The sequence below is a fragment of the Hypanus sabinus genome, chromosome 1 (genome assembly GCF_030144855.1).
Source record: "Hypanus sabinus isolate sHypSab1 chromosome 1, sHypSab1.hap1, whole genome shotgun sequence".
In the NCBI taxonomy this organism is placed as follows: Eukaryota; Metazoa; Chordata; class Chondrichthyes; order Myliobatiformes; family Dasyatidae; genus Hypanus; species Hypanus sabinus.
Window position 1 is genome coordinate 95,975,803 of NC_082706.1, and position 24,201 is coordinate 96,000,003.

At 38.8% G+C, this 24,201-nt stretch overlaps 1 protein-coding gene across 3 annotated transcripts; it reads right to left on the reverse strand.

The window, feature by feature from the left end:
* Nucleotides 1–1,822: 1,822 nt before the first annotated feature.
* Nucleotides 1,823–16,078, reverse strand: tfap2a (transcription factor AP-2 alpha). 3 transcript variants are annotated; one of them, XM_059972447.1, is made up of 8 exons: nucleotides 14,480–14,868; nucleotides 13,748–13,822; nucleotides 13,089–13,520; nucleotides 10,550–10,601; nucleotides 8,292–8,523; nucleotides 7,608–7,726; nucleotides 5,178–5,319; nucleotides 1,823–3,466 (listed from the first exon to the last, which is right to left on the reverse strand). In XM_059972447.1, exons 1-8 carry the CDS (start codon nucleotides 14,639–14,641, stop codon nucleotides 3,175–3,177), a joined length of 1,506 nt encoding a protein of 501 aa, XP_059828430.1. In that variant the 5' UTR covers nucleotides 14,642–14,868; the 3' UTR covers nucleotides 1,823–3,174. The 3 variants fall into 3 exon arrangements, with proteins under 3 accessions (XP_059828430.1, XP_059828443.1, XP_059828440.1); XM_059972460.1 differs by lacking the exons at nucleotides 13,748–13,822; nucleotides 14,480–14,868 and adding an exon at nucleotides 15,975–16,078; XM_059972457.1 differs by lacking the exon at nucleotides 13,748–13,822.
* Nucleotides 16,079–24,201: the final 8,123 nt, after the last annotated feature.

Genomic DNA, 24,201 nt, shown 5'->3' on the forward strand with positions numbered 1-24,201 from the left:
GGCCTCTTTGGGGAAGGTAGACTGTGTATGTAATAAATGATTTAGCATGAAATATTTAATTGGAACGAAGCAGATGTCGATTCCAGTCTTCTAAACCTGATTATACCTCAGACATGTTAGGCAAGCATTAATGATTGATAATGGCGCTAATTAACCCTAACCCTCCCCGTAAACACACGCAGTATTGTTAGATAACAGTGGCCAGTAAGTTTTTTCACAGTCAGGAAGCCGTGCACAAATTTCTGCCAGAGAGACAGAGCAAATCATCCCACTAGGAGAACCCATTAGCAAATCGCAGTTCTTATCAGAAGTAATTCCTCGCAGGAAAACTCTGACTAGAAGTCCACGAGAGAGGGAAAAGGCAGAGAGATAAATGAGTTTAAGAATCATCTTATTTCAGTATATTTCGTGAGACAGTGCAGCAAGTAATATCATTTATGAAATATTCCCGAAAATGGCTAAACAAGATCCATCTTTAAAAAAAAACTATTGCTACAAGACAAAATGGATTGATTAAATTTCGGATTCTACGAGGCATTTACCATTAATATTAATGTCTCGCGATTCAGACGCGATTACCTGCATATGAATCAACAACATACAGACAAACTCAACATGACAAAATTCTGCGTCATAATCTTTGCTTGCTAACTTTTTAAAAACTTTTAAAGCGTTTACAAGATTAAACTGAACGGTTTGGACATGCATATCATTTCATTAAAATATCATTCCCGTTGCAATCAATTCCGAGACGTTCATTTTGCTAACCCGCCATTTAAAATTAAGATATACTTCCCAGGTATTTACACCTTTGACGTTGGGATCGGTATTTAATAAATGCACTTTGATATTTCTTTAAGTGGTATCTTCCACCACCCCCCCCCCCCCACTCCGTACAGACAGCAGACTTGAAATAATGTTTATGAATGCCATTGTGCCTGAGGTAAGTACTATATCCCACACACAGTCTGAGACCCGGCCAGAGAAAAAAACAGCTCTGATAGACAACGTTTCACCTCACCTGCTAACATTGCGCATTTCATTTGTGTCAAGCGCGCGCGCGCGCGCACACACACACACACACACACACACACACACACACACACACACACACACACACACACACACACTTATCTAGATTAGAATTTCCGTGTATAATATACCATAAAACTTAACTGCATTTGACAAAGAATTTAACGTTGCAGTCAACAAGAACCAAACGTCCTTATTATAAACCATATATTAAACTTATCTTATCTCATAGATTTATCCTATGTCTTAGCCGAGAATTTATTGTGTGTATGGCAAGCACATTACTTTATTCACGAATCATCAAGCCTGTATAAATGCAATATAAAAAGGGTAATGTCGCTTCCAACCTTATTGTTTTAAATCTATTGGTTGCACAGTACTACAGCAATGAAAAATACCTCACACATTGGATCTGGAGGGTGAGAGGGAGGTTGGTAGGAAGATCGACTTATTAAAGCAGACAGTAAACAATATGCAGTATTCCTCAGCACGTCTCCCTGGAAATCCGCTAGGAAATATTAAAATGATTATCATTATCTTAAAAAATCGCTGTCATTGAGAAAATAGAGTGTTAAGAGTCAAACAGCAGATCGACATTTTATAACCGCAGTATCATGAAAATCTGCGAGGTTTATTTAGTGACTTGTCACATCATTAGGTACATTATTTCAGGGCAGCGAAAACCAGGGCAATACACTCCCCCACCCCTCCGTCCCACCCTCAAACCGCCTCCGCCCCCACCAATCCACGATCCTCAACCCCCACACACCCTCCCAGTCTAACGCCGCTACCTTTTTATCATTTATTTTGATTACGACTCAATAAACTACCAAAGCAAGCCTGTTCAACTCTAACTTGAAGTTCAAGTTTTTTTTATTATACTTGAGGGAAACAATGGGTTCAGCTGCTTATTGCGGGGGAGCAATTGCCAAGGGAGAGTTAAACCCAATTACTGCAAACCATACAGAAAGGCTGCAGGAAAATACTGCCAAGTAAAAATACGCCTGGGCAAAACAGAGCCACTGAATAAAAAAAAATCGACATAAAGCGTATCAAATATTTATTTATCTGGGTAACAAAGGACTATGATACATCGACAGGCATGTAAACTATTGCCAACACAACTCTATATAATACAGCTAAAAACTGTTTCCAATTTAGCCACCGGTCATACAAGATATCAGCTCGTCCCAAATGCTGTCAGCTCAACAATAAAATACTAAACCGTTCTATAGACAATATCAGTTTATTGCTCTGCTTTTTTCAGTAGGGAAAGAAGACATGGTGTCAGATAATTCCTTTGTCACAACACATGGGATATTTTAAAACACAAAAAAAACATCACAGATGCTTTTTTTAAAAAAATGGGTATTCTTAAATTTGAATTCCTGTGGTATTATAAACTATTCGATGTTTGTCATATAAAACTCGCTTCTTTCCCCCCTCCCCCCCCCCCCCCACCTTCTTGGATTTTGTTCAACTGTGTATCGCCACAACATGCTACAGAGGGCTAAAATGTGTTTTCCCAGGGTTTCCCCAATATTTTTCTAAGTACCATAAAATCACGGAAAGATCTACTGTATGTGATGAAGATTAAAACCCACTTACAGGAGGTAAACGATATCACCAGATAAATAAAATAAAGGCTTAAACAGACGCACCATATTTACAATTCCCATTAAATTACGCATAAATAAATATATACATACATGAACATCGTTTCCCTTACTATACCGTGAACTGCAAGTTCCAATGGTTGTTTAAATTGACTGATACCTAGACTTAGAGGATTTCTTTTTGTCAACGAGAATGGTAATGACAGAAGAACTGCTCCAGTTTACTTACAATACTGATAAAATATGCTTTCGTTACCTTCTTTAAATGATTGTGACTACAATCTTTAAAATCTTAAACAACGGGGTATGTCAATCAAGATGCAGTCCGATGAAGGTTTAACTCGGTAAAAAGTTTTAGAAACTTCTTGTCTTTTCTCCCTTTCTCTCTTAATCAACAGTTCAAAATTCTTCATCGTCTTCTCTGCTCGCTAAGGCTCCGAGTTCCGGGTTGAGAGGGAAACAGTCACACCTATATGACAACTTTTAAATGTTTTGTTTCTTTAGGAAATTGCAGTTTGCTATCCAACTACTTTCTGTGTTTCTCGTCTTTGTCTCCGCTTTTACTGGGATTTTCACCCGTGTGGTTGTTGGGAGTATTGTTCATGTACATTTTGTCCATGGCTTTCAGTGCTTCGGTGAGATAGTTCTGTAAGGCAGTTATAGCAGCGCACAGAGCCGGACTCCCGAAGCCGTGTGTGATTAAACTGAAGTGAGTCAGGCAGCTCTGAATACCAGGTTCCAAAATCGGGGCAGGTCGTGAGTTCCCCAAAGGAGATCGGTCTTGTGTCAGCAAGTCTGTAAACTCTTTGCAGATTTGTCTGAAATTTAAGATAACAGGTTGTAATGTTCATGCTGTATTATCTATTCGAGGGAGCGGATGAGCGGGGGATTGGTAAGGCCGCAACTTCTACTCAGCACACTTTAGAATAATTTTCGAATTAATTTCCAAGCGCTTCGCCCTTCCTCGTGTGACAACTCTGGCAGAGACAGGGATTTAACAAATGGACTAACATAAGGACGGCTTCTGGTTCAAAATCCACTACCATGAAATTTATGTTTGTCCTGGATAACAGTGGACAGCTTCACAGGAAGGATTCGTTCAGGTTTACCTGTAGCAGACTCTACTGCCAGCTTTACTTGATGGACCCATGGCCGATTATTGTTTTAAATATGTTTGTCAACATTTAAATTGATCCCGATTACTCCAATTAATTATTTGTCTATCATTATAAATTCCTGATACGTTTGAAACAACGGCAAGAAACTCGAAGTGCACATTTAGCATAAGTTGTCAATACTTCCAGCGTTACAGTGCATTTCAACTAAATTTCTGAAGTTAAAATTAAAGGATTTGTTATACAATGCACTCTAATGCATGGAATCTACTTGAAATTTAGAATGCTAATAAACCAAAGTAAACATCAGACCATTCAGCGTTCACTCTGAAGTTTGAACTCATCTTTGTTTCCTCGTTCTGAATATGTAGTGTGTACCCATGTGTAAAATGCTGTTAAATGACAAATTCATAACAAAAAAATCAAATTAACATAATGGAATGCAGAGGGCAGTAACAACTATATTGTCCTCCAGCGCTATTGTCTTAGAAAAATCAGATTAATTAATGTGAATGAAATCATCACTATAATACATATAGCTCAAGTCATGCTTCTCGTGCGTGCGCGCGTATGTTTGGTCCTCTGTGTGCGCGAGCACGTGCATACATGTCTGAATGTGTGCATGAGGGTGTACCTTGGATTAGGTCTGTAAATTTAGACCAATGTTTGGTATTCTATATAACTTACTATGCTGAATCCATTTTCAAAGTCTCTTTGAAACTAGGTAAAATATATCTCTACGCCTGAAGTGGAAAGATCTCAAACCTTCTGAAAAAATGCTGAGTTCACTGGGAGTGTAACCATCGATACAAATTGCTCCACCAACCTCCCAGTGCCTATACACCGCAATGCCCTTCGGTGACATTTCAAATTCTTAATTAAAGGCTAGAAAACAAGCCTGGAAATTTCCTCCAACATTTCAGCACGGATAATTTACTTTTCACACGTGCCTTTTCATCCACGCAGTTCGGCTGTACACAATTGCTAAATAATACTTATTAGCCGCTGAGAAAATATTACGGGCTTAAATAACTCCGTCTGATATGTGACTTCACAAAATTACGTTGCTTCATGTGCTCGAACAGTGAAAGCATTGGACGCCAAGTGAGCCGACGCTGCTCTTGATAGCAGGAGGTCTTAAAATGAATACTGAGGATAACACCACAAGCAAACCAGGTGTGAGGGTTATCGACTACTGATCCACATTCTACTCCTAAACCTTTTTCTATGCACTTGTCAGAATCCAAATGGGTATATTCAGAATATCCATATGCCCGAGTTTAAACCCATCCAAACCCAAGAGTTCTTGCAAACTATATACACGAAACTTAACGGAGACCAGTATATGCATGCGGGGAAGGGGTAGGGTGAAAAAAAAAACTCAGTTGAAGTTTTCATTAAGAAAAGGACTCACTTTGTTGCCAGTAACATGTTTTTGCGCGTCACTTGCTCGTTGGGATCGGAATGTTGTCGGTTGACGTACTCGGCTATTGCTTTGGCTGGGAACTCTGTTTCGCAAACGTAGCCAAAATCCCGGGCAAGGTGCACGGCTTCACCTGGGCATGGAAGTGAATGACATGTCCACAATGTAGGTCGATCCTTCAAATCCATTTTTTAATATGGCAATTGATTCTAATGATGGCAGACTGATATAACATGCAAACTGATTACAGTGACCGTTCTCTAAATTTTAGTAGAATTGTTTTACAAATTACATGTAAAGTGCTTCAAAGCCGATTTTATGATCCCGTAAAATGCAGCAGATTCTTTACTTGCATTATTGAAATTTGGTTGGAGCTACGTATTATAAGACGATTGATTTTAATGGCAGGACTTAGATTAAAAAGACTCAAGTTGTTTGCAGATTTGTTTAAAATGATCATTATATCATGAGTACAATGCAGCACAAAAATGCACAATTTCTTTAAATATTTAGATTTCTTTGCACGATAACTAACATTTCTACACTACAGTGCAGCTTCTTTCAGCAGCTTAATGGAAGAAATAGTTCAGAACTATTGTCATTTGTCACAAACTAAATATTTGAAGCATACAATAAAAAAAATTGGAAAGCTTCAGTGAGTCATTTAACGACATTATGAGGAGTTAAATGGCGAACTGGATAGGATATCAAATAAATTGACAATATCTCTTTTGTTGTCATACATTCAGTGGCAGTCTATGTTCCTGTCTATGCAACATCCTCTTGCACATAAGCCTGCGTTCCATAAACCCAACGCAACTGAACAACAAGACATACTGTAGTTATGCAGGGCAGAAACGCCGTGTGTTGTTTTTTAACGCTGGCTCGTAAACATTACAGCGGGATGGTTCTCTTGACTTTTAGACAGCACTTTGTGAAAAGATGAGTCGTGTGTGGATACGTTTGAACTTCTGTCAATTGTGAAGGGGGAAAAAAGGCCGCCTGTGGGTGAACCGTAGTTTAACTACGCTTCGAAATATAGGAGCAGTTTATTGACCAGGTAAAAATACAACAAATCCGCTTGTTTAAAAGGAAGCATGACTCAAATCAAATGCACGTGCCGTTCGATGCAATACACCATAAATAATCAGCATTCTGGAAGATTTACCATGTTTTTATCATTACAACAATTCCATAAGATGATAAAATAAAATACTGTTCCCCACGATTGCAGACTAAGCACTTTGGAAGAAGAACTCCTTGCCAAAAAAAAAACCATATTTTTCAGTTTCCCTTAAACAGTTCGGTACATTAGTTTCTAGAACCCTGTCTTTTTGTTGATTTCAAAGCCTTTGGTTTTAATTTCCTGAACCAGTTGGGTTTTACTGCAGGGCTTCCTGCTATTAGCCAGCACCGGAAGGACGCATGCGCCAATTAGTGCTTCAAAGGCAGAGTCCAGTAACTCGTTTCCATAAAATGGAACAGATCATAAACAATAACAACAGACACAGTCCAACAGCCTGGCCCTTAGAAATCCAACTGGTCACACATTCATCAGCAAAGCATCTACGCGTGAATCCACTCCTGGCTAATTATAACCCAGAACGATAATCAGATTAATGATTTTCTTTAAGAACCTCTCTCCATACTATCTTGACACACTGGGCTATTGTAACCATTTTACAACCTAGACCTTGGACACAATGAACATCAATTATAGACAGATACACAAACGCTTTTCACTCCTAGCTCTGTTTTTTATACGTACATCCAACGAGGGAAATACTAAAGAAGTCATAAGCATAAGAGGCTCCTGAGCATAAGTCATAAGGTTTGGACGTATTCCCTACCAAATAATCTTTTGATTATCTCACTCTCCAAGCCAGGTAAATTAAAATATTTTCTACAGCCGCTGTGATGCACCTTATTTTGTAGCTCAACGCTCCTGGAGACAATAATAAGGCATAAGGGTCCATCATTAACACTTCATTCGCATGATATTACTTCAGACATTAGTCCTAAAAGCACAAAGCAATCCATCCAGGCACCACCTTCTCTGCGCTCCCGACCCGCGGGAAAAAAAGCGATTTGCAATCTTCCTACACTCCCTCAACACACCGACCACATCCTCTAACCACATCTGGTGATGTCAGGGTTCTCTTCTAATAACTCGGGCGGAAGCTTACTGTATACATCTAAGAGAATCGTTGCAGTGTTCAGTGCAAAAATCGGACTCTTGTTACTCTCCCTTCTTTACTGCCGGCACTTTGAAGGGTTAACATCAGGCAATAACTGCTCTCTGTCGGTGCGGGATTACATAACGGCACGTGGTCCCACAAAAACAAAATTTCCCGCTCCCTCCACAAACATCCCAACTTAACACTTTATCGTTAATAAGGAAATGCAATAAAATTCACTTACCCTCAACAAGTGATGTTAGTAGCGTTACATTTGCAGCTTTGCGTCTACCGGCTGGTAAATTTAATCCAATTTTGTCTAATTTTTCTCTTAATGATCGTCCTCCGTTTTTAGATTTCGCTCTTTAAAAAAAAAGAAGCTCCTGGTTAAATTGCTACTGCAAACCCATCCTGCAACTAAAGTCTTTTTTACATGGAAAGATTTACAACTTAAAAAAAATTGAAATATGCTCACTTGGGAATTACAAAGCAGTTTTCAAACAAATCTGTGATTCCGCTGTGTAGTAAAGATCACTTTTCTCTTTAATGCAAACCTTTGATATCTTAAAACAACTTCATCTGCGTCTATGCAAAGTTTTATATCGTCATTATACGTCATTATACCGTTAAAATGTGTGTAAAGTTGTTCACTGAAGGATGTTTTGGCCTTCATTTATTTCAGTAACGAGTGACTGCTTTTCAAACTATTGATGAGTGTGACAGGGCATTCGTGTCCGTATGCAGACACGAAATAAGGCAATATACTTTATAAGCAAACAGATATAATTGTGGTTGTGGGAATTAAATTAATAACAGGGGAAAATAAAGCACAGTAACATTGCTGAAGTATGTTATTTTCCCTGTTGTGTGTGCAGCAGTGTGTTTTCAGTGAGTTGAGCAGGTTAGGAAGATGCCCCATAGCCCTCACCTCCTAAGCACTCCTCCCAGTAACGAGGCATTGAGACACTCAGGCGGAGAGAGGCGTCTCTGCACTTCCGCCACCGTCACCTTGTACTTTGATGTTGAACTGAGGAGCGAGAGGCGACCCGGAACTGAACAGAACACCTCGTTTGGGTTCGCAACCCCGCCAAAGAGCCCGTCCTTATTGACTGAGATCGAGGTGACAACCCCACTGTGTGACTTCGATAGGGACATGGGACCTGAAAGAGAGGCATCATTCAGATCAATAACACAGCCCATGGCTAGCACTGCATAAACGAAGGAAAAGGTGACTTTACAACTCTCCGCAGTGGTGGTCCCCACTAACCCTACATACAACTCCAACCTCTGTTTAAGCATGTCTGCACCGCTGCGATTAGATCTTATATAAGAGCCTATCAGGCCTTTGTCTTCTTCATCGGACACACTGTCAGTGAAAACAGCATCGCCAGTGCACGTTAATACAATGTCGCTTGAGCTGAATTGTACTTGTAGATTGTATATTTTAAGACAAACATAAAATGAAACCTGATCATTTGTGCACTCAGACCAAATTGAAGTGAACCACGTCTTTATTATATGCACACCCTTTCCAAAGTTAGCTGGCTAACTGCATTTTGCTGCCAAGGCCAATTTCCAAACGTGTCAATATCACAGTAAAGTCATTTTCATTGTGTAATAGAAAAAGTGCTCCTGTGATTCAACAGAACATAAATAGATTCCTTGTTTGGCAAGTCAAGAATGAACTCATATTCTAATATGTCTGTGTCACACGTTTATATCGCTAACACTGCTTTAAATTGTGCTCTATCCTTATTTGTGTTTAGTTATTTGTTAAATTAATTTCGAGGCATTTATTTTGCAACAATATAGCAAAGACGAGCTAGTTGTTATTATAGTATTTCATCCTAATAGCATTTCAATTCTGTACCAGTCCGCATCTGGACTTACATCCTACAACACTCAGCACGGGAGGAATGATTGCTTCTGTCGGCAAAATGGGCCGACACATACCGGAACACCACACATCAACTCCTAACCTCAATTTATCAGCTCATTGCAACAACAACAACAACAACAACAACAAAAAGATGTAATTGGCAAGAAATTAATGTGGCCGTTTTCGCGAAACAACCTGCATTCAGCCAATGGGCCGTTATAACCGCCCGGAAGAGAAATGAAGAATTGTGGAAATCTGATTACCAGAGCGGAATTAGACTAAACAATGCAAGTATCCATCGAATTTCCCCTTCACTTTAGAGAACGAACCAGTGCAGCAAAATTATTCATTTTTATTATTGACCGATTAAAATGTAGAATACAGGTCCACAACGCATTTGCACTAGACCCCCCCCTCCCGACACTAAAAAAAAGCACCTTTGCAAAGCAATCAACTGTTCTGCTTAGGGGCTCTCTTTATGCCACTGGAAATCTACTCTAGATCTTTGAAGGCGTCGAGTTCCTAGTTCCGGATAGATCACTTGTGACATTAATAGCTCTGGGGAGGCTAACAGAGACAATAGGAGTTAAACGAACTCTTGAGATTACTAATAAAAGAGCCAATTATCATGTCGACGTGGAAAGAGCATCTCTTAAGATTTATCCCTTGCACATGTAATTTGACGTGACAAAACCTGGAGAAGCAGAAAGATGAAACTTAAACCATTTAATCGTAAACTGCAGTTTTACGAATTAATGTGCACTCGCGCACTATTCTATGCATCCCCAGTTCGGATCAAATCATTCCGAGAACAACATTTCTTTAAGCATCTTAGCAAAGGAAGCAGGCGGCTCTTTATGAAGACTCAGCTCAAAATGCATACTGCCCAAGTAAAGATCCACAAAAATATATACCAGTCCAAATCCAAACGCACATGACTAACCAAACCCCCAAAAGTATGTAACGCCAATCGACAGTATAATTGCTTCTGCAAATTCGAGCATTTGATTTGATTTATATGCTCCCTAATTCATCTGCTCATTAAAGGAGCACAACTGTAAATAATTTCTTAAATCCACACCAACGTGCAGAGACTGGGCAGAATTATTTTTCTGTGAGCGGTCCCGCTGCACCAAAATTTAAACAGCCAAGGGTTATGTAGCAACCCATCGTATCCGTATCTCTCTTAATTGTCTCCATCCCCTGGTTTCCCATTAATTGCTGCATACAAAACGCCGATAAAGCAGTTGGCCTCTACCAATGTCTACAAAAATGCCGGATTTGAAAGAAAAATAAATAGAACTTGCCTTTTTTAATAACGGTGTGGTCCTGGATGTTAATACCTTGATCATCAACATGCTGAAACGGAATTATTAAAATAACATTACCATACACTTATGGAAATAAAGGACGGTAGACAGCCTCTACCACGGCAAGAACTGCATGAACTGAGTTACGTTAGAAGTTGTTAAAATCCACCCAGTGCCTGGCACATTCCTTTGAATAAATATGATAATGCGTGCATTAACCACAGCGTGATAATTCTCGTTTCCTGTTCAATACATCATTTTAATTTTGGTTGTAGTATTTTTAAGGGTTTGGCAAAAGACTGGATTCCTGAGAATCGTTTATTTGATCATTTTCCCTTTGTAAGGTAAAATCTGTGTGTGTGTGTGTGTGTGTGTGTGTGTGTGTGTGTGTGTGTGCGTGTGTGTGTATGTGTGTGTGGGGGGGGGAGGGGTTGGGGTATATATCGATCCACTGCCCAACCCCAGTAGTTCTCCCCACCAGAAGAGCATTTGTCCTCAGCTTTTATTAGTTATGGGGACCATTAAGTGAGAGCAAATCTGCTCATTTCAACATTGACATGCAGTACAATGTCGAAATATGTTTGCCAATTTGACACGAATTCTACCGAGACTGAGCGATTGGCAATCTTCGCACAACAGCCAGTTCATTTACAAATACCAGTCACTTCCAAATCGCGGCTGTAATGTCAGGAGCGGACCCCGCGTCATTCATTCAGCTTTGATTTTCCCCCTTTGTTATTTATTATTGCAACCTCCATCTATAGCTTCCCACTACATTATCTCCCGGCTTCTCATTATGTTTTGTTTTTCTCTCTCAAACTGTGGTTCAATCAGACATACGCTATTGTTTTTCTGTTTCAGCGGGTTTAGTTTTAACCCAGTTCCTAAAACCAACGCCGGAACTCTGTCTCTATTAAACATTCATCTAACAGCATGACTCGACCGACTGAAATACTGTGCTTTTTTTCTGGGGGAAAAATATCTAAGAACCGTTTTGCTTAAAAGGTTTATAATCCAGGAGTCGATATACTTTAAAAGGTTTAGAAAAGAATATATTTCTCCATTAATCGTGGCTGAAGGCGCTAATCGCTGGCCTTCCTACAATAACGTACAAAACTGGTATTACTTTGACAGTCTAAAGAATTGACACCAGAGTGTTATAGAAGCTTCATTATAATAATTACACTCCAAAACGTGTGCCCCCTCCCCTTATACCAATACAATACAAATGCTGGGCAATATTTCACCATAGTGAGGACTTTTTAATTCCTATTTCACACAAACACAGTCACATCAAAATAAGCTGAACCATTTAGACTATTTTTAACCGATTTTCCTCTCTTTTTTTGGAACGCTTTACGATTTTATTGTTAAATGTTATCCTAGAGTAAGGACACCACATATGATTCAGTTAAAGCCATATTTTATGCTTGTTTACAGCAGATTTTTGTTTGTGTGTATGCGCGCGCGTATGTGTGTTAAAGAGCCAGTCACATTTAAGCAAAGTATGGCCGCAGGTATTAAGTGGAATGTTGAACAGCTTTCAATCGTACTAAGCATTCATAATGAGTATTTGTTTGGAAGTGAATGCATGATGGTTTCTTGCTTATGAATATTTTACGAGAGCTTTGAGATCTACATTTTTGTAAAACGAAATTAAAAGTAGTGTTTCGAAACACAATATTGCCTCAAACTAAGCCGACCAGCAGAGCGGTTGGTTTTCATTTTAACCGTCTTTTGTTTGCGAGATAAGCAATATCTACTTATAAATATTTCAGATTATCATTGACGGTAGAAATTCAAATTGTGATATAACCAATAAATTCAATTTCCCTCTCCACTGAATAATGGTCAATTTTATACAATGCAAGCATATACCATTTGTATTTTACATGCACCACAATAATAACTCCACAGTAAGCAAAGGAAATGAAATTAGCTCTAGTAAATCAGTGCAAGTAATACAACGTCCCTTTTTCTCGGGAGAAGGGAAATTAAAGCATCAGAAGGATTTAAAAATATACATTTCTCAACGATGAGGCAGACCAGAAAGTACAGATTGAAATAAATCTTTACTGCCAAGTTGAAAGATTGAATAAGGCACACAGTACTTGTGCTCTGGTGGGAGCTAATTGTTTACAAATTGCAAACAAAAGTTGAAACGGGAACGTTCAATTTAATTAAATGAAGAACATAAATATCTATTTGGCTATTGAAAATAATAATCCATTTTTATTTAATGCCTAGTAACAAATGTGTTATTGAGTAGTTGTTACTGGATTTTTGCTGAATTTATGCAGCTTTATATCTAGAAATAAATCGGTTATCCAAATATTTGAAATTCTAAATAAGAGCAATTTTTCGCCAACGCAAATTTTGTATAACTGTGTTTGTGTGTGGTGGTGGGGTGGGGGGGGGGGGTTAACGCCCTCTCAGATTTGAAAATATATCATTAAACAGCAGGGGGAGGGGAGAAATTGAGAGGGGTCTGAAATAAAATATACAATAAAACTCCCAAGGGTTGCAAAGAAGTTACCTGCACATCCTCGATGGCGTGCCCGATGCTGTGGATGGGTAATGAATCTCCAAGGCCGGAATCGAGTCCGTGGGTGCTGTGTAGCAGGACCTCAGGCCGCCTGTAGTCCCTCCGTGGGTCCAAGCCAGCCAGCTGCGGCAGAGCGCGGTGTTGGTGCAGGATACCGGCTTCTTGGTTCTGTCTCTGTGGCCAAGTCGGGTGCTGTGGCTGCGGTTGCGGGTGCAGAGGGTTGAGCGAGTAGGGGTCGTTCACATGGGAATAAGGGTCCTGCGATTGCGGGTAGATGGGTTGGTACGGTGGAGGGAAGTAAGGTGGCTGGAAATCCGTGTTAGGGGTGTGAGACAGCGGCGGGGCGGTCGGATACGGAGACTGGCTGACTGTCCCTAACTGGGGCAAACGTGGAGTCCCATTACTGGTTCCATCATGTCGATCCTGCAACGAAATCAGACATTAACAAGGCATTAAAACAATTTTTAAAAATATTGCTCGATAAGCACATTCGTTCTGTTTGCATCTTTGCTATCACAAGTTTTAACCGTAACATGAATACGTGGTAAGTGGGGGGCGAATTCCGCAAAATATTATTCCACAGGGTTCAAAATCAAAAGTGCTACCATATGGGGGTTGCTTAAATCTAGTGGCATCTCACTGTAACTCACCATAGCCGAGAAACTGTGCACTAACATCTGCGGACAGTCTGATCTGAGCTCGTCAGGGGGAAAAAAGAGAGAGACCTAGAGTGGAAAATTGGAAAAAAACAGTCCAGTACTATACAACTACAACACGAACACAACGCCGGGAAGTCACATGCAGGAACAAGGGAGCGGAATCCATCAGCACTTGAAAAATGTCTTCATTGGGAATAACACACATATAAAAAAAAATCACATTTGTGTCTAGTTTCAGGGCGTCACGTCGATAGATTTTTTTCAAACTTTTCCCTTCTCTCCTCCACTAACGAGGAGCAGCGGCTTCAAGTCCGCACATAATAGCAAATATTCATGACTATTAATATTACACGAATACTTAATAAGGGAAGAATGGTCGGAAATCAAGCGTGAAGCGAGGAAGCAACTGAAGGCTGTGTCTGTTATAAATGACGTCCATTGAATAAAGATTCAGTGTATCTAATCAGAGAGAGAGAGAAGAGGGGGACACACCGGTGGGTCTGACGAATCACAGTGAAGAGGAGAACATTTTAAAGTGATCGAGGGTATGCGAAAGTGAGAGAGAGAGAGGGAGAGAGAGAGAGAGAGAGAGAGAGAGAGAGGGGGAGAGAGAGGGAGAGAGAGACGGAGAGAGAAAGGGGGAAAGGGATGGAAACAGAGAGACAGAGAAAGAAAGGAACAAGCAGGAGAGAGAACGAGAGTGACACGAGAAGGAATTTGCACCTCGTTTTCGTGTGAAAATCCAGAGAACGCTAAAGGCATGTCGGCGGGCACTCGTTTCCTGACTAGCGAGAGGCTACCCGGGCTCTCAGCTCTCTTCCTTTTGAGATCTTTTCCTGGAGATGCGTTCTGCCCTGCTCTTGGGTCATTAGTAGCCTGGTCCATCGTACAATGGGTTAAAAGTTAAGAGACAGAGGGAGCGACAGAGACACTATGGAGTCTCCGGAGCCCTCATTCGCTTCCACGCAGGCTGCTCCCTACAGCGATCCTGAAAAACACCACTTTTGTCTAAACTCAGCTCGAAGCCACTTCCAAATAAACGGATTTCAGCTTTGATCCTTAACTCTCTTCGCCGGAAGATCACGCCGATCCTTCATACTTTCCGCCGCTTTCTTTTTTTACTTTTAAAAAAGCCTTCAGTTCCATGGAGAGGGTGGGGGGGGGGGGGGTAGTGAAACTCAAGGACTGTCTAGTTCAGCTCCTGGAATGAGCTGTCTTCCAGCCTAGCTCTGTAAACCCGTTGGACCGGCTGCACAACTACAAAAACCAACTCCCCAAATAATACCTAGCAAACTACAGATCAACTTTCTCAATCCGGGTATAGTCGCGGCCTTTAGCCATTACCACCTTACTGTCTGGTGCCGCTTTCACATACACACACACTCTCTCACACACACACACACACACACACACACACACACACACACACACACACACACACACACACACACTCACACTCACACTCTCTCTCACACACACACACACACACACTCACACTCTCTCTCTCACACACACACACACACACACACACACACACACACACACACACATATATTTACGCAAATCCTTTAATCATAACGGCAACATGGGTTTGTTGTGTGCAGATTTCAATGTTTTCACTGGGCGGTATGGGGCGGAGGGAAAGGAACGAACGTTTACTAACAAATGCAGACAGATGGAAATTTTACTACAGAAGTTTACTACAAAAACATGCACTGAACTCAGCTACGTCAGAATTCGCTATATTGCTTTATGGCAGTAGTGTGATCAGTTTAACATTTTAACGTGTAATGATATTTCTACATCGAAACGGTCGTTTTCCTTCTGTCCTTTTACATATTTTATTTTAAATATATACAAACGAAAGTTTACAGCCAGATTTATCGGACAGAGATATTTCAGAATTTTTTTTAAAAAAAATCTAATGATCAGATTTGTTAAACCTCGTTTTGTTTTTCTTGTTTTGTTTACAAACGGGAGCTATTGACACACAATATGAATGCACAAAAAGTCCGAGGTTGCAATATAAAGCCGAACGTGTGAATGCATCGGCTTCTTTTTTGTTTTCGCTGCATCTATTTATGTTAAATGGTTTAATGCTTAAAGAAATCCTTTGCAATATTTGAATTGCATTGGATGTGATTTCTAGATGTTTGTTCCATTGGCAGTGCATTGACAATTGCATTTTATTTTTTAAAGCTAATATAAAATTTCTTACCTCACACTCTTCATATTTGATATTGTCCGCTAATTTCCACAGCATTCTCATGGATTGGTGTAAAAGTGGCTGGCTGGGTGTATCAGAAAGCGGACAGTCCTGTATAGAGAGTGTGTGTCGGTTTAGAGCTCTGTATGTGCTCTGAGATCTCCCTCTAATGGTCGATCGAGTTCGCCTCTCAGCTCTTTAGTAACTCGCTAATAACAGCCCAATTAGCATATGAACGCCAGCCAACTCTCATGCAACCGCATTACTGCTCCAATGGACACAGGTACAGAGCTTTGCCCTGTCGACTAGTACTGGACGTCAGCATAAATACATAGCGGGGTGCCCTGCACTTTCGACATGTATATTGAACCACTTTTTTTTATATTGAATTGGGATTCCAAATTGTTAAATCCAAACTTAAGGGCCATTGTGTCAATGCGCAAAAACTCTTTTTCCAATAGATAAACCAACGATGATTCAGCAGTACTTTATACGATAATACTTTCCCAAGTGACTCATAATCTCAATGAAATACGGGAAGGGCTGTTAATTATCTAAAGTGCTATGTTTTATTCTTTATAAGAATAACTAACCGCGATTAGATGCATTTTAAATTTTCGCCGAGTTAAATGATATCCAAATGATCCGTAATAACTTTAAGTATTTTCAAGCAACTCTTGATGTCAAACTCTTTTATTCACCAAGCACCCGACTATATTTCGTGTTGTGATCTAATAAACAAATATTTAACATTTACCCATTTTACAGTGGGTGTGTTTAAATAGATTACGTGCTGATAGCAATTTCATTACTCTTGCTATTTTTTACACCATCTCCCGGGGGAAGTTTAGATTGAGCAGGTAAAGAAAATCCTGTTTTTATCACTATACAATTTATTTCTAGGAGACTTTCAGCCTATTAGAACGGAGGAATGAAGTGCTGCTAAAATGCATTGCTAATCAGATGCTCTCGGTGGCTGTCTTCTGTCGCAAGCTATGAACAGTGGATCTGCTCAGAACAACTTCATTCGAAATTCACCCTTCTTTGATTTTTTTCCAAGCTTTAAATAACAAGCGAGTAAAGTGTAGGTTTACCACCAATTGATGTGGAAATCAGGCTGTTATGTAGTTATTTAAGGCCAGGCATAAGCAGAGACTTAAAAGCAAAGTATTTCGAACCAGCGCCGTCTTCCAAATCGTTTCGCTGTTTTACGTACAAGTTATTATCGTAATAAATAGCTAATTGACTTTGAATTATGAATTGAGACGCAAGGTCTTTCTTCCAAGATGACAAAGTGTGTAAAGATAAGACTCAGCACAGGTAATCTGTGTAGCCAGATTTAGGCGTCGTTTTTAGTTAATCTTCATTACCATTTTTAGTGGAGCTCCGGGATAAAGATGTCATCAAGACCTATTGTCTTTAATTAGAAGACCTGAAATATCAACCGCCGCAAGATACCACGTTCCAAAAGGCCAAATCCTTTGATACCCGATGAAAAATAATTTCCACCCTCGTCTCGTGCGAGAATCACAGTCAGCAATGCGACTAAAGCGAGGTAAATCAGAATCGGAATCAGATTCTGCCGTTTGCTTAGATATATATACACACACACACACACACACACACACACACACACACACATATATATGTATGTATATGCATATGTATATATATATATATATATTCTATAATATCACTTGTCTATGGGGGCTAATATAATTTATTCACACGCGCTCTGTTCACCTAATGTATACCTTTTCTTCATATTTTCGTTTCTCAGAATCACCTAGTTTTCAAATTTTAGAAAGTTTTTTTTAACAGCTCAGATCCAGTAGTTCAGTATTTATTCAGGACCTGACATTTGCATTATACGTTTGTATTTTTTGTTACATTAGTTCAAGAGGAAATAGAATGTTCTGAATTAAAATTGATATCTATTAGATATAATTCATGGTCAAAGCAATATCAGGCAGTGCAATTTTATCTATGGCTGTTAATTTAAAGAATATATAATTATCTGTTACTTTGTGTTTAAGCAATATATTGAACTATATATTATTATATGGTATTAATTTATTATAAAGTCGTTTAAATCTGATGGTATTAACTTTTTGCCGAAGAACTCATTTAGGCATTAAATGCAAATAGCTTATTTGTTATAACATAAACCTCTGATTGGCTAGTATATCAAATTGCCATGAATAATAGCCCAGATGAAACAACTCGAACTGAATAGTTTGGTTCTCCATTCTGTGAAAGTATTTGAGAGTTTAAAAAATTCACTCGAACCGCCCTTCCCCCTCCCCTCCCAATTTGCCGTCATTGTAGTTAAATGGGAATCTATGCATTTAACCATAAGGAGGTGCGGGTCCCTTGTTAAAATAAAGACAGTCTATTTTCGGTGGGGAAGCAAAAGAGGAGTGCATTGGATCATTCGGTTAAACATTTTTACTGTTCTGAGTTGAGGTCATATTCAATGAAATCTTTTTCTTACTAGGCTTACATTCTCTCTGGTTGCTCTGCGCGTCTATTGCACTCACTCTGGCTGTTCCACGAATGGTTTAAATATGTGATATCAGAGCACATAGTTGAAAAGCGCACGGGAAAGAGGGAATTTTGGGTGCGTAGTTAGCCGGTGACTCCTTTAACGTATTAAAGCATGGGGTCTAAGAAGAGGATATGCTTCGGTCATTTTCATAAGTTTTCGTTTCCCAATATGAAAAACATTAAAAAAAACAATTGCTAGATACATTATAACATTGAAATACTCTTCTTTGAAAAGAAAACTCCTTATATGTTTGCTCAATGGAAAAACAGATTTCAATTGATTCCGATGTTATTAGTTCCTTTGTTAATAACTAGCATCCCTCAAACATTTTAAATGGCAGTAACCTCGCTTCAGGTGATATAGAATCTACCCTCCCCCCTCACAACTTATTAAGAACTTCCACAAGTTACATGCCAGTACACTACAAACCCTCACCTCTACCTCCCATCCCGTCCCATCATAGAAATTATAAATGATTACATTATTACGAAGTTTAAATCTTATTATTCCAACTCTTAAGCAGTCAGAGTTTGGATACTTTACATGTGTAAATTGAATTTTCAATTCAAGACAGGAATCAGCGACACACTATTTTATCCCAATCTTGTGAAATCTGGGCAAATTTAGAAATGCACAATTATTAAGTGCATTTGTAGAGAGTAAAGGGAGACTATGTTTTACAAAATTGTACTTATCTATGATTATGTTTCACCAGAGTTTTAAAAAAACTTCAAATGTTTGGCATAAATACTAATATTTAATGCTTAATGTCCCTATATATATAATCGATTGCCAGGCAGGTCTTTCACAAATTTAAAATTAAATTCATATTTTGCAATTACTCGAAATGCATATCAATTTTGATAATTCGCTACTTTCATTGCGAATAAGAATTCAAAAGGAACATGTTACTTCTATTTTATTCAACGTGTCAAACATTTGCCTTTTTAATATAAACAAGAGTTGGGATAAAGTGTTAAAATCGACCTTAATAGTTCTTGTTTTTAATCGCACCGTAATTGGACCTCTGGCTATAATGTTGTGTTTTCTACAAACCTAGAAAGCTGGGTAGGCAACAAACTGACTACAAATTCAATGCAAAACCACAGAAGGCAAAGACAAAAGGGTTTAAGACACAGTGCTAAAGTAAACATGTGTAGACCTTATATCAAAGCATAAACTGCCCATGTATCTAAAACCTGGATTTTTTTTAATCTGAATAATTAAAGCTATTCGGAATGATTAAATCCTCCTCTTATTCAACCGCAAACTGCTTATTAAGTTTATTTCACTTACGTCAACCATAAATATAAGTACTGGTAGAAAATTTGGACTTAAGGACATCAAGTACACCCAGTTCTTCGGCCCCAAGTGCTTGGATTTATTAATGATATGTGAAGGCACAACTAAGGTACTTCTTAGAGAGCAACTTTCAGCAGATAATGAAACATACGTTGCAATCTCCAAGTGGTGTCGTTTGTAAGATTCTCCACATACCTGCCAGTCGCCCATTTTGCCCAGTATCGACATATTGCCTGGAGAAGTCCGTGGTGTCGTCAAAAGATCTGCGAACTCGAGAGTAATTTCTCCTTTTACCTCTACAGAATCATCTCACCTGGTCATAAAATGCTGGGTGCCACCTGTCCGCGCCTGCGCAATCATCAGGTATGTCAGAATCTAACAGCCTCAGCATTGATGGATTTATAACAAACATGTATCTTTACGTCCAGAAATACCATCAACCACCAATTCTCATCTTGACCAACACACACACACAGAGCTATTCGTGACTACTGGAACTCTACTGCAATGAATTTGGGGGAGTTTATTGTTCCCTCCAAAAGGCATCTGCAATTACTTGGAGTGTTGTGAAACCTTTCAGGTGAAGGGGGAGGGAAAGGCAGCTCAGGTAAAAGAGTGTCAAATCTTATCTAAAAGGTGCAGAGATTGCCACAAATGAACAGAAATCTCAGAGAGGAAGGAATCAACTTCAACAAGTGGTTAAAACTTCTTTAATTATTTTTCGTTTTCTCTTTGACCCTTTTTCGTTCCTACGTTAACTCCGTTGTTATACGAATATAACAAAAGGAGCCTATTGAGATCCACTTCGACCTTCTCCGTCCTCTCTACAATCGAACTAGTGTGCATCTTCTTTGTGTCTGGTCGTCGGGTCAGAATTTGCCGGTTGTTCTGTATCTTGTATGAATTACTGTTGCTCGTCGATTTTGAGCCTGGATTTGCTTCTGCCATTTTGTTTCTTTTTAAACGTGCCTCGGCAAAATGTTATTAGCATTTAAACAATTAAGAAGGTTACACTGTGGGACACAATTGCGTATAGAAGTCCAGAGGCGCGATTTGGAGCGCAGAGTAGCCAATCGAATAAAGGCATTGAAATTATCCGTTTTAAATGAAAACATGATATTTGTCTCATATTATGCACATTAGTCATATGACTATAGAAGAAATTGTATTCATTTACAATATAGCTAAATTAATTTTCCACCTTGCTAATAATTTTAACTAAATGAAAGCGATAATGCACGTGTCACGTGTTTCACATTACCTTTACAACTGTTCTGCGCAAATCTCATGCTGCTCTCGTACTAATTTTTCTTTAAGAATAAAATAAGTTAACTCAATGGTACATCGGTGGCCGCCTTACAAAAGCACATACATTGATGGCTGGGTGTCATACCTTGATTCCGTGGATGTTAGAATGAAGCCATTCCTTCACTTAATCTAGTTAAGACCAGTGGGCACATTTGTGACTCCAATTAGATTTTTTTTTGTTTTGTTTGTTATTTTCTAACGTTTTGAAGAAAATTCCTTAAATTGTCCTCATAATACGGGCATACTTATTCCAAAGCTTTCTTATGTTGGGTGAATGACTTGATACAACTTTTTAAAAGTCTATTAGCTCCTCTGTAGTTTCCCTTCAGTATCAGTTACAACTCATCGCATGGTATCAGGTCCATGCCTATAACAGAAATGCAAAAGGTCACACAACATATTTGTGTATATCGTTGGCATTTATTCTTTTGTGAATGTATTAGATATAGCTTTCCGTGTACGGAAACAGACACCCCTTCAAAGTATTTACAATATACAGATGGGCTCTTTTCATTACATGGCCACTATCTTCCATGACAGCCTTATTTTAAAAAAGACTGTGTATGTCATTAGTAAACCTTATATTTCTATTGGTCATTCATTTTATTTAAAATGTATGCATTTTCGAGATCAAATGCATCAGTGGTACATTGTCAGTAGGTGCTTGTAAATTACACGTGTAGATCAGCGGAAAATCTTTTTACATAACAAAATAGATTAACCATGTGTACCCATTTCAACCTATGTTTAACTCATCTGAAAGTATGTCCTGGTTAAGTGCGTAGAACCATTAAATACAAAAATATCATCGTGCCATTTATAACTTTTGACTCAAACTTTTTAGTTTGTATTTCTACTATAAAATATCACTGTACCCCATTTCCTGAATTTTCAATATTAGTTTATTGAAAATCATTTTTCAATTCGAAACTATTTACAAGTACAAATGGATTAGATGGATTTGCCTTCCAGGCTGTATCAGATAGTTTAATACTACTGACCAGCCAATATTTGAACTGACTTTAGTCAGTGGAATAAGAAATATTCACCGGCAATAACTGATATAATTCTGTCTATAATATATGTTGGTTGTGGAAGTAAATGTTGATCAACACACAAATATTTCTGGCTATTGAAACAGTAAAATTGCAACATGGAATATCATTGTGTGTTGATGATATGTAAAGTTAAAGAGTTCTCGGGAGCTGGAAATAATTACATCGCATTTGTTTTCTAAAAATCTAGGCATTAAAAAGTTATATTTTGTATATATTAGTTTTATACCTCCCTTCTAATTACAGGGGACAGCGTGCTCGCAGGTTATATGCTGAGAGGAGGCGCTTGACTTAAGTAATGAAGCATGAAATGTGCGAATCCCCACCGGAGCTGCCAGCACTTAGAAAGATTATACTGGCCGGTTCAAGTTACCAGAATTAGTACAGCTCACAAATTAATTACAATGCTGGCATCAATTTATTCTGTTAGCGTTTAGAGAGCAAGAAAAAGAACCAGGGAAGCGAATCGTTGTTTACATTTTATTACCAGCGCCTTTCCCATGTTCTTTTGTAGATGCTAGGCAGTGTGTTCAAAGTTTGTGATCAAACAGGAAACTTTCTGAAGTATTGCAGAACATCGACAGCTAGTGGATCTGGCCCAAATTGTCACATCAACTATTTGCTCAAAATATTTCAATTATTCTGAGTTACAGCATATTGGTGCGTAAAAGTATCCCACCTCGTTTAATTACACAGTCACAATAACTGAACAATGTTTTGAGCTATAACCTTCAGTTACTTGGTACATTTTTACTGATACAGTGTTCCTCTGTATCGGCAATCCAGGATGAGAGATGAACACAGAAAATTATTAGTGTCCCTGCCCAGAATTACCATTGACTTTTCAAGAAATGTTAAAAAGTACTATCCAAAATCTGGCAATTGTCTAAACAAAAGATAAACATCAACGTGAAGCTTTCAATCCAATGAAAACAAATTGAACATTTCTGAAAATGCACCGTGTTTTTTTCCCCCGTAGTTCTTTATTGCAAGTTTTTTTTTGGTTGAATTCTGGATTAAACTTCGTTAGAGCACAGTACATTTCATTTCCTAAACAAAATTAAAGAAAACTTTTATTTCTCAGTTTTCCTTTCAATAGCGAAATTATAGGATATAGATGTAAACTAGGAAAGCAAGCCTGCGCGCATTTTATTCACGAACAAATACCTCAATTGAATTTATTCTAGAACGAAATGCTCAAACTGTCTTTAGTCAGCACTGTGGATACTTGCGGGCTATTAAGTGATAACGGCTTTGCACGATCAAATAGAAAATAATAATTTTGAACTGCAAATACGCAGCAATAAATAACATATTTCTGATAATGATACCGTTCAACTTCAAAGTCAGATTGGTAATGTCAGTTTGGATGCTTCTTCCAAAGCTATCCACTTTATGACGCAACCAGATCATTATGGATTTTATTGTGAAGAAACATTTCTCTCTCACTGTCTCCTTGTTCCGTTTCCAATTCTGTCGATGCAAATTCGTAGAAACTGGAGGAGTTTTTCTCCGTAGAATATCACGTCGACAGCAATTCGTCCAGAAAGCAACGCGTTCGTTTACGCAGTTGAGTTCTACGTTATCTCTTTTGAGTCGCTGTCTCGCGATTGATACCCCGGAATGCTCTGAAGTCACTTAACTGAGTGTATCAACGCCGATTAGAAGTTAAGCACTTCGATATTTGTGTAACAAAGTTAGCTTACCGAGGATTAAATGCCATCGAGACTTCGAGTGAGTTGCTACTTCAAACATTGTTAGGGAATATATTTTTGGGGTCTTTAAACCGTCAACGAATACAAAATATATGTCCAGCTCAATATAGTTCCTGAAAAAGGGATAAAGAAACAGTAATTGCAGTCGACCTCTTTCTTGGACATATCGAATATATATATATATATATATACATTAGCAACTGGGCGCCTGATATTCGCTGTGCCAAGGATTCGTCATGCTGTCAGAACACTAATTTGAAGTGTGTGTGAAGCCAGGGGCCAAAATACTGCATAACCAAGCGGCAAACTTC

What these genes read in the sequence shown, in the direction of transcription:
- tfap2a (XM_059972447.1), bottom strand. Translation starts at nt 14,641, where the DNA reads ATGGACCAGGCTACTAATGACCCAAGAGCAGGGCAGAACGCATCTCCA. An exon ending in GATTTTCACACGAAAACGAG is followed by an intron (nt 13,823 to 14,479) that starts GTGCAAATTCCT and finishes TTTCCACTCTAG; the next exon opens with GTCTCTCTCTTTTTTCCCCC. An exon ending in CTGGGAGGAGTGCTTAGGAG is followed by an intron (nt 7,727 to 8,291) that starts GTGAGGGCTATG and finishes TTTTTTTTAAAG; the next exon opens with AGCGAAATCTAAAAACGGAG.